At 39.2% G+C, this 11,544-nt stretch overlaps 1 protein-coding gene, 1 non-coding gene and 1 pseudogene across 2 annotated transcripts; 1 reads left to right on the top strand and 2 right to left on the bottom strand.

Annotated features, from left to right (window-relative positions):
* Positions 1-1,292: 1,292 nt before the first annotated feature.
* Positions 1,293-2,710, bottom strand: LOC132179999 (stemmadenine O-acetyltransferase pseudogene; annotated as a pseudogene).
* Positions 2,711-6,563: 3,853 nt separating this feature from the next.
* TRNAC-GCA (transfer RNA cysteine (anticodon GCA)) lies at positions 6,564-6,635 on the top strand. The gene has a single exon. It is a non-coding gene; the product is annotated as a tRNA-Cys (tRNA).
* Positions 6,636-7,501: 866 nt separating this feature from the next.
* LOC132179617 (limonoid 21-O-acetyltransferse-like) lies at positions 7,502-9,076 on the bottom strand. The gene has a single exon (XM_059592360.2). It carries the CDS (start codon positions 9,027-9,029, stop codon positions 7,731-7,733), a length of 1,299 nt encoding a protein of 432 aa, XP_059448343.2. The 5' UTR covers positions 9,030-9,076; the 3' UTR covers positions 7,502-7,730.
* Between the last annotated feature and the right edge of the window lie 2,468 nt (positions 9,077-11,544).

Below are 11,544 nucleotides of genomic sequence, written 5' to 3'. Positions count from 1 at the left end.
TGATCAGACAATTAATTATACGTGCATGGCCTGTCATGGGTTGTAGCTTTTAAGTTTCATCATACTTTTTTTTTTTTTTTCTTCTTATAATTAAAAGCGGATAGAAAGTTAACCAATGACAACCCAGAACGTGTCCCACAAAATACAATTAGCCCTGGGATCCCAAATTCAAAGATATAATATTAAATTATATGAATTAAGCTAAGATCTCAAATAATTATAAATAAGTAAAGTGTCACTTTATCTTAAAATAACATGCAGGATGAGGAAGTCTGACAAATTAAGTCCATTGCATGTATGCATTAGAATGTTCATACAATGAAGCAACATTATAATCCTAAAATAAGTTGTTAATTATTAATTAGGGCCGTACGTAATCTAATACTTGTGTCACCGTCACCCTTTCATGTCGCATTCGAATTATTATATATGTATTTATCCATCGAGATATTCCAAATCTTTATATTAATTGCTTGTGTGAACAAGGAAAAAGCAAGTGTCGCCCATGATTAACCCACCTGTGGACTATCTTTAAGCTAATCACCTGTGGTCTCGAATACCCACTTTTCTTTTCTTGTTTTTTTCCTTTTTGGGTGCCAAGTGTCCAGTACTCTTAAAAAAATCTATGTGCCCATTGCTTATCCTCTTAATTGGATTTAGGACGACATCACCTCTTTGGTTTAAGGATTCTAGCTATTGGGTTATCCACTTGATTATTTTTCAAGTGGAGTGTCTGTAACATTTCTCATATATTTTTCAAGAGGGAAACTGAGAATGCATAAAGAGTAGTGCATGTTATATTAATTGACTTCATTATAGGATGAAAGATATTAGAAAATGTAGAATATAGTTTCTAAATGTAAAGATACCGACAAATATGTTAATGACTCGTTACATTTGAGAATAATTTTGAAATAAATTTAAACTTATTTGGAGAAGCAAGTTAAAGAAGTATGAGGTGCTACTATATATAAAGGAAAATAACCTTAAAATAATTGCATATCATTTATAGATAATTAAATATAAGAAGCAATTAATTGGATATACAAACAATACTTTCTTATTTGGAGTTGTCTCAAGACTAATACAAAGAAATTCTTGGGTATATTTGTTAATCCATGCTAATATTTTGGTATTTTTATGTTATTAGGAGTACTATTTCGCATTTTGAGTTTGATTATATTTTTGTTTTGATACCAGAAAACAATTAAATAGCCAAAATTTACACTACTTTAAAGACAATATTATATATTTGACAGAAAGAAATTAAGCAAACAACCAAAAAGCTCTCTTGCACACAAATAATTAACACAATACTAGTAAACTAAAGGACATGCATACTGATCATATATATATATACTCTCCGACGACGGTAACCAGTCGGGGCCTAAAACGCAGAACTTTTCACGTTGGGCTTCAGGGTCGGTGAAACATGCGCGAGGAGCTCCTCATCGCATTCAAATTTAGCCATGTCTTCTTCTTTCAGGTTAATCCACGCTTCTATTCCGTTCCCGGACTTGGTGTCAAGGAAAGTAACTAAATTCTTGAACGGCAATCTTGCCGCGCTAACCCACACCGGCTTCCCCCACCCAAAATCAGCATCATATATGGGAAATCTGCACAAGCTGGTGAAGCTAAACGACACCACATCTCCTTTCCTGATTTGTGCGGTGCGCTCTTTAATGAAATTCAAGTGCCCAAGCCAATCACTCTCTTGAAGCTTCTTCACGTATTCCGCGTTCACTTTGCTTATCGAATCCCTTACTTGGTTGACGATGCCACGACACCCATCATCGTCGGAATCCACGGACGGTATTGAGATTGCGATTCGGCTTATATTTCCGAAATAGTTTGCCGAAAGAGGTGGGTCCATTCTGGTGCGTAGATTAACAGCATGGAGAACGGTGTAGATCTTGCCAGCTGGGTTGGATTTTGATTGAGTAGCAGCCGTGAAACGACACCATATGAAAGCCGATAAGGCCTCGACGCGAGTAGGGCGTACGCGTCTTGTGTCATCATATTTGGCTCTAAGAGCCGCTATTGAGGAGGCGTCGAAGAGAAACCTCTTGGCCACAATGTTTTCCTTCACAATCCCAGTCCTCGGTTCAAACCCCTTCAAACTCCTCGGCGGGAAAAGCGTGGCGGAAGCGAATCGAGGGGTCCCCGTATCGGTATGGCAATTGCCGCCAGCAATGGCAGCCCAGCTGTTGATAAACATGAAGAATGACAAGCCATCGCCGACCTTGTGGGACATGCCAAGACCGACGGCAACCCCGCCGCAGGTGAAGAAGGTGGCTTGGACGACAAGAGGGAATTCATTGACATCGTCGAGTTCAAATGGGAGAAATTTGTCGATCTCAGCAGGGATTGGATCTTGGAGAAATTCAACAAGTTGGGATTTGGCTTCGGCTTCCACGTAGTAGACGCCCTCGTCATTGCAATCAATAAAAACGCTATCCTTAACCCGTCCTGCTAGTGGATAGAATCGGGTTAAGGCATCGGACAAGGATTTCTTGAGCCGGTTGCTTTGCTCTAAGTTGGTGATCGGATTATTGGAAGCAGCTTGTTTGGGGAAGAAGAGAAACAAGGGCATGAAAACAGGGGGTGCTATTTGATCGAGAAAGGAGAGCTGGTAATGGCGAAGATGGTGTGGGGTTGGAGAAGAGGGTGTGATGATCTCTTTGGAGATAATTTCGATGTCAACCTTCATTTCTTTTCTCTCACTACGCTAAAGAATGGCTGTTGATTGATATTGGCAAATGATGATGGCATGGAGATGGAGAGCCATATATATGTCCAAGACCTGGAGATTTATATATGGGGAAGTTGGGAATTCAAATACACTTTCTTTTTTTCCTGGGCTCATTTTATTATTTACAAAATGAAGTTGCCTACAAAAAAATATATATATATATATTAAAATGAAACTATACAAAGGTAATTTTAATATATATATATATATATATATTAAAATGAAACTAGTACTGAGGAGGGGGTTTGACTAATTAGGACTTTGGAATTGACTAATCCCACCCGTTCATGCATGGAATCCATTATCCATCCACGGAACGCAATAAGAAATGCTCTTCCGCATTTTCAAGTACATTTTTTTAGTATTTTAATCTATGTATCACATTTATATGCACATGAATATTAAAAGATTTTTACTTGAGAATGCTAAATAGCATTTCTAAAAAATAATACTTAATAAACATCCACGATAATCTTAGGTATTATATGCACTTACATGAATATTTTCAATACAATTACTTTAATTTTAAATTAAAGCTGAATTAATGTAAGTGTTATATATATATATATAATTGGCATATATGATTATAAGTTCTGCGAAAATAATTGACATTCCGTATATAAAAGGTGAGAAGATTATGAAAGATGTTCTTTTACCCAAATTACTAATCATGCCAAATTTTTAATAGATGAGTTGTTAGTTTTGTTTTGTGTTTTGGTGTCTTTATTTTGTTTTTGTTTTTATTTTTTGTCTGATTGTAAACATCATGTCTGCATTCAAGCCAAAACTTTTTGTTTATATCTTTCTCGTTATTACTTAATTCTTGTTAGGGTGCCGACAGCCTTATTAATTGTCGTTGAAGCCAGAATTATTGAGCGATTTGTTGGATTTGCTACATAGCCTACATTGTCTACATGATCTGATCGAGGGTAATTGGGTGCCAGAAAGCAACATGGAACGAAAGACGCTGAGATAGAAGCTTTCATTTTTTCCAGAGTTGACGTACGAAAATGGATACATGCATAGTTATTTCCCCATATCATATCGTTATCATGCTTTGAACATTCCGTCCCTTTCGTTTTTGCCTTTCTAGTTTCTTCAATTCAATTATCTCATGGTTATGAAATCTACTGATCAACATGCATTCATCTTACTTCACGCTCAAGGAGCTCGCCATTTGACACTTTTTTTTTTTTTTTTTTTTTTTTTTTAAAGCAAACTTTATAAAACAAAGCCAAAGAAGATGTTGGGCTAATGCACTGAGTACTCCATCAATCAAAACTCGGTCCATTAACCAACCAATCCGAGTACATGACCCAGCTTGATTTCACACGGAATCCCCTCCTAAGTCACGTCAATTACCATCTCCATAATTCCCAATATGAGGCAAAGTATGCACGATGGGGTTGTGGGGTGAAGAAAATATTATTCGAAGCAGAAAAGTCTCTAACGAAAACACGACAAAAAAGCAACCGACACAGGGTAAAAATAAGATTCTGATCTCTTTTCTTCGGACCCTATTTCACTTCCTCGATCTAAGACTATTCTTTTCAATTAATTCATATTGATTTAACGTCAGAGCTAGCTATTTTTTTTTTCTCTCCTTGCATGCACTTCCCTTGTTACTTTGGCAAGCGCGATCAACTTTTCTAACATAATGACAAAAAAAAACACATGGAAAGACAAAGTAGACAGTTACACGATTGATGGATCCGTCTACGTCAATCAAAGATAAAGCACAACCAAGAATGTTCATTGGATACCAGTTAAAAAACAACAAAGCGAAGCATGCAAACATAAAGAAAGACCAATTTTTTTTTTTTTTTTTTTTTTGGGGAGGAGGGAAAGGAATTAGTTCAGTCTCATTGATTGATAAATGAGCATAAAATTTAAATAACACAGAGTAAAAGGTCTGAAGCAACCATAACCGAAGCTACGAGGTTACAAGCGTGAAAAATGACGTATTACATTCCATACTTAAACAAAATTCGTTACCCTATGACTAATTTTCAAATTAAACAGTAGATCTGCGCCAAACAGACTCAAACCAATGCATAGGTAACTCTTATTTCTCGATACTGAAGGTAAAGAACTCCAAGCCAAAGCTCATCCTCCTCAACCCGAAAGCCAGGATAACGTTTACATCTACAACCCAAAGGTCTAAACCAAAGCAACAAACTCGAAGAGCATCAGGCGAGCAGATCAAGAGAGAGGACCGAGCATTATTACAAGCAAAAATAAAAACGATTACAAGGAAACAAAACAAGACAGAAAAAATAAAAAAAAGGAAAGCCAAATTACAGGGAAATAAACAACATAAAAGGCACACCAATTAAGAGGATGACAGCAGCCGAAAAGAAGAGCCGATTGCGCACTCATCGGAAACTGAAAACGAAAGGGGCATTGGAAGCTGATCGTTGTGGGGGCGCGAGAAAAGGCATATTAGAGGACGGCGGGCAGCAGAGCATGCGGAGGAGATCAGCAGCGCACTCAAATGGAGGGGGAAGTTTGAGTGAAACCCTAAGAGCATCACCCACAAAATGTACTTAAACAAGCAAAAAAAACAACAAAAGCAAATACTAAAAGAAACTAAAACAACTAGAGACCAAAGGAGGGGGAAGAAGCGAAGAGGAAGGGAAATGAAAAAAATCGTCCAAAGAGCTAGGGACATCAGGTAAATAGACTAGCTCGCTAAACGAAATATAGTGATGAGAGGGGAGGGGGGAGGCAAAAGAGGGAGAAGGGAGGAGGCCCAAGGGGGATGGCTACTAAAAATGAAACCCTAGCAAAAAGGGGTGGGGGCTAGAGAGAGATAAAGAAAGACCAAACTGCACGCGTGCGTACGAACCCAAACATGACAAGATTGGAAAGAGAAAGCCAATGCAAAAGAAACAACGCAAAGGGCATTTTTTTTTTTTATCCTAATCAAACAATGCAAAGGCTTATTACACTACCAAGCATAACGTAGCCATTATTCAAAATTAATATAGAGAAACCCTGGGGGCTCACCAACCGCCTATTGACACCGAGGAAACCCAGCAAGAGAATTTATTAAAAGTGTTACATATATAGGATCTCTTACTGACTTTTATTAATTTAGTAATTTGATGGAACCATTTAAATATCCAATTATTTTTTAATAATCTATGAATCACAAAAGTGAACCAAGCACTTTTAATTTTGATATGGTACCAATATTGCAACATCATATGATATCGATAGTTTATCCCTTTATAATTAATATATCAAATAAATAAAAGAAAGGAAAACAAGTACCTTTTGTAACTAAATTTTATGGATCACCAAATTATACATTGAGAGATACGGCGCGCGGCCCTACACCATAGCAAAGGGACAACAAAAACTTAAACTAGTATAAAACCTCATTAATTACAAAAACCCCACTAAAAAGAAATAAGATCCTCTCCATGCACTAGCTAAAAACATATATAACATGCATTAATAAAGACTTCGTCTGGTCAACTACAAGAAACTTTCAAGTTTCAGTACCCCAATTTGCTATAAGAACTTGCCACATCATTAGGTATATCTATCAATATTATCTTCAATGCCTATATATACAGCTTTATATATATATTATATCTTTTCTTAACTGATCCACTAATAACATCGGCTACCCATTTAGTGGTGAGTTGTTCATTTCTTCTTCGTTATCTTAATTTATTTACCAGCGCGCTCCTCATTATTTTGGTATCAAATCTTGCTTTAGATCGATGTGTTTCTTTGACTAAGGATTTTTCTTAAATTTGGATATTGATTAATTTCAACAAGGCGTCGTGATACATCAACAGGGTCCATAGCTCAGTGGTAGAGCATTTGACTGCAGATCAAGAGGTCACCGGTTCGAACCCGGTTGGGCCCTTTTTTTTTGTTTTTTTTTATTTTTTAATACAAGGCTTTGAGATACGGTAGTAACGGTATTAAATCCCCACCTTCACTAATACGTACGGACTTCGGAATTTAGAGAAAGAGAAAGAGAAGTTATCGCCTAATGTAGTCCATATATAGCTCATCTCATTAATTATATAGTTTATAGAAATGCAATACGTACCCCGACAACGAAAAAAGAAAAGATAGAAAATATATACAACAAAATGAATTATTTTCCGTGCTAGCTCTTATATATTCCTTCTGAGGAGTGAGGATATATATATATATATATATATTAATTTTGTAATTTTATTTATTTGGGTTACGTCTCTACATATATACGCCTTTGTATATATAGCTTTTTTAAAAAAAATATAAAATCACTTTTACACCTAAAGATTAATTATATATAGGATACTATATAACCAAACCTTTTGCATGCATGTGCTTGCCGGTGCCATGAATGATGAACCTTTCTGGTTTCAAGAGAGTTTCTCGTCTTATGAAGTTTACTTGTATATGTATCTATGCTTAATTATTGCTTGCTGCTATGTCCGGGTCAAAATCCCATCACGCGTTTTTAAGAGACAGCTCAATCAACTGGAGACTATGCCTCATGAAGCACAAGTCATTAATTTGAATTTAACCTCTCCCTCTTGTATGGACATATCCAACCAATAATAATAATAAAAAAACCTCTCCTCGCGCGTTTGCACATGCATGAAAGAAAGATATATATCATCAAAGAAACTTATATCACGTCCACTTATTATTATTATTTTATAAGTAAGACTTTATTGCACAACAAACAAACGAAAAAAAAAAAAAAAAAACAGACTACATGGAGAGAGGCTTGTCACGGAGAGACTTTATTACATGGAGAGAGGCTTGTCACGGACTCCAACTACTACAAACAGACTACATGATCTGAAAGATCCTATCAAGGACATTTTTTATCCGTGAAAGATTATTCTAGAGTTTCCTTAATCAGGCATAATAATTAGGGGAAAAAAAAAAAAGAGATACAACACCAGATGATTCACAGGCATACTTGCACTGAAACAAACTTTTAAGCAGCAAGACAATTTTAAACTTGAGAAACTTTGGCAGACGAAACATGAGCCAGGAGCTCCTTGTCGACTTCAAATTTAGCCATGTCTTCCTCATCCAAGTTAATCCATACCTCCACTCCACTCCCTGACTTCCTGTCAAACAAAGTAACTAGATTCGGGTATATCAATCGACCCGAGCCTACCCACAAAGGTTTCCCCCACCCGAAATCCGCTTCAAAGACAGGAAACCTGCACAGACTAGTGAAGGCCAACGAGATCACCTCTCCTTTTCTGAATCTTTCCGCGTTCTCTCTCATAAAACTCAAGTGCCCACCACCCTGTTTGAAACTTTTCACGTAATTCATGTCGGCTTTCCGAATGGCATCTCGCACCGGAACAACAACGCTGTGGAACCCATCCTCCGTGTCCCTGGAGAGTACAGAGACTGTGGGCACACTCATGTTTCCAAAATAATTTTCCGGCAGCGGCGGTTCCATCCTCGGACGCAGGTTCGCTATGTGGAAAACGGTGCAGACCTTATTGGGGTCTGCATCTGGTTGGGTGGCTGCGAGGAAGCGACTATATATGAAAGCCGACACGGCCTCCACGCGAGTGGGCCGTGGGTATTCGATGTTGGTGTCGTCGGTGCTGTATTTGGCTCTTATAGCGGCTACGGCAGACGCGTCAAAGACAAATCTTTTTATTGAAATATTTTTCGTCCCCACCCTCACGCTTGGACTTTGGCTAAGAAAAGTTTCCGGAGGGAAGATCTTGGCAGCGTCGAATCGTGGAGTGGCTATGTCGCCACTACCACGAGCAATAGCAGCGAAACTGTTGAGGAACAAGAAGAATGAGGAAGCATCCGCAACCTTGTGGGCGAAGACAAGACCGATGGCGATCCCACCACAGTCGAAGGAGGTGAATTGGATGGCTAAGGCTCGTTCATTGACATCGTCCAATGAAAATGGCAAGAACTTGTTGTTCTCAGCTGGGTTTGGATCCTCAAGAAATTCGGAAAGTTGGCAGTTGGCCTTGGCTTCCACGTAGTGGACCCCCTCATCGTTGCAATCAACGTGAAAATTGTCTTTAACACGTCCTGCTAGCGGGTAAAACCGTGTCAAGGCCTCGGACAAGGATATCTTTATCCGGTCTTGGCGTTCTTCGTAGGTGAGATTAGCACGGGCATCTTCTCTTTGGTAAAAGAGAATGAGAGGCATGAAAATAGAAGGTGTAATTTGATCGATGAAGGAGAGAGTGTGTTGGCGGAGGTGGTCCGGGGTGGGCGAAGAGGGTTTGATAGTGTCTGTGGAGATAACTTGGACGTCAACCTTCATCGTACTAGAAAACTATGAGAAGCTGCCGAAATGAACAGATGTTTTGTTAGTCGATGAGGCTGAGAATGCACGGCCAGCATATATGTAGTTATATATATAGTGGTGCTAGTGCTACGTACTCATGCCCTTGGAGCTATTATTAACAAAACTTCGCTTACACTCACAATTAAATCAAACTGCAAATAGGTAAAAAAAAAAATCATCTCATATGTTCTTATAAAACTATTAAAAAAATCAATCCTTTAATAAAATAACAAGTAGTCATGTGGCGGATATAATGTTATAACATTTTAAAATGATTAATTAAATAACTTGAATTGTGTACCTTCCGCCAGGGTCAAAGTCACTTATCCACACCAAGAAAAAGGTTAGCTTTATGCTTTCTTTTCTTAATCATCAACCCCTGCCCTCAAATCGAAACATTAATTTTCACCTGCTCGATCTTCCTCAGTACACCTTCAGATCACCTTCTCAATTCGAAATTAAACCAAGAAATTCTTAAGGTAGCTAGCTACACTGTCTACATCCAATGGTAGGGTGTACGAAAATAACTGGGGATAAAAATATGAGAGAAATAATGAACAAGAAAAAGAGAGCAAGGACTCTTGAAGCTTAATTCCTGTCTTCTCTGGAGATGATTGTTAAGAATATTACTTGTTATTTACTTCTTTAAGTATTATTAGTCTACTAGGTTTACATTTCCTTAATTTATTTGGTTACTTGCGTCTCTATAAATAGAGGCCTCTGTATTCATTATTATTATTATTAGAGTTAATACAATGTAGTCCATTGTGTACTTTCGCTCTCTCTCTCTCTCTTCTCTCTCTTTCTTCCGTTACTAATATATTATCCAATATATTTAACATGGTATCAGAGCCACTTTTCTATGGCTTTCAATAATTGTCTGTTATGGTGTTTTCTTTTTGACAAATTTCAGTCTAGTCGCCCTACATCACGTGCCGCTCAAAATTTCTGCTGTCCATAGTGTCAAAATCGCCGCAGCCCTTCTGCCGTTGCCGACAGTTCAGACGCCGCCAAGTACAGATCCAAAGAGATCTAAAGTGTCCAAGCTTCCGAGCGCTCACACGCGCCACCAGAAGGATCTGTTCGTCAGTAAACACGCCTCCACGTGCATCCTAAGGGTTCCTCGGCACGCCGACAAAACTCGCCTAAGAATTTGTTTGCTTCTTTACGGGCCTCTACAAAGCTCCGATCACAACAACGGTACCACCAATCGACAGATCAAAGCCAGAAGAGTCTAGATCTGTCGAGATCTCCGCCAAAGAAATTCTGACGCGCCTACACGCGCCGCTGCAATGCCTCACGCGCCGCCAGGTTAGGTGGATCAATCTGGTTTCCGTACCGCTCCATAAAATACGGCGCCGACGGTCACATCACCACCAAGAACGCAATCATGCCACCACTAATGCGCTGCCACGCGCCAGTGGAATCCTCCGCGCATGGGATTAATGTGCCATAGCACCACCGCTGTTGAGGCGAGTGCACCACATGCGCTAGGCACTGCTTCACTGTATGCCCTAGTGACATGTCAGCCCTAGCGCCATGTCATCACATCTGTAACGTCATCAGCCACTACCACGTCAGTGCATTAGTCATGTCAGCTCACTGCCACGTCAGCACATCAGCCACGTCAACAGATCTGCCACGTCAGCACCTTGATAAGGTTGACTTTTTCTTTGTTGACCATTGACTTTGACTTTGACAATTGAAAAAGTTGACCAGGTGTTTACTACTCAATTTTTCGTCCTGATTTCAAATGTGTGGTCTATTTCTGCTTTTGGCATCTCTATATGGCAGAAAACAAGATTTTTCTCGAAATTTAGGCGTTTGTTTTATGCGGTTCAAGTTGGTTCATGCTTGTTCAATTCGGTTCCATAGCCTTTTCTTTGGTGTAGTTCAATCCGGTTCATTCTTCTTGTGGTATGCACTCTCAGGTCAGACCAATCTTTCCTCAGGTTCATGGGTTTTTGGGCCAAAGAAGCCCCTTTCAACCGACCCACTTATGCCTTGTCAAATGCCGCCATCATCAGTCACTGCAGCCTCTCCTAGGCCATTGATTCATTACTAGTGAGAATTTTTTAGGTCAGACCTTTCAATGGTCCAAGGGTTTCAGGCATGATAAGCCTCTTCAACCGGCCATTTTTCTCCCTACTTAGCTCAGCCGACCAGGCAAGACGGTCTACTAGTTAGATGGGTCAGACTTTAGTTCAGCCGACAAGGCGAGACGGTCCAAGGGTTTCAGGCATGATTAGCCTTTTCAACTGGCCCTGCTTATCTCAGCCAAGCAGGCTAGACTGTCTACTAGTTAGAATTTTTTGGGACAAACTTTAGCTCAGGTGAGACGGTCCAAGGGTTACGGGCCAAACAAGTCCCTTTTAATCGAACCTACTTTTCTCAGCCGACCAGGCGAGCTCTTCATTATAGTATATGGTTTTCAAGTCAAATTACCACCAAGTGAACCAAGTTCCAACTTAAATGCATAGCTCAATTCAAG

The sequence above is a fragment of the Corylus avellana genome, chromosome 4 (assembly GCF_965113065.1).
Source record: "Corylus avellana chromosome 4, dhCorAvel1.hap1.2, whole genome shotgun sequence".
NCBI classification, from domain to species: Eukaryota; Viridiplantae; Streptophyta; class Magnoliopsida; order Fagales; family Betulaceae; genus Corylus; species Corylus avellana.
The sequence above is the reverse complement of the archived record's forward strand: the minus strand, read 5'-3'. Positions and strand labels throughout refer to the sequence as shown.

Excerpts from the sequence above, each read along its gene's own strand:
- LOC132179617 (XM_059592360.2), bottom strand. The coding sequence starts at position 9,029 with ATGAAGGTTGACGTCCAAGTTATCTCCACAGACACTATCAAACCCTCT.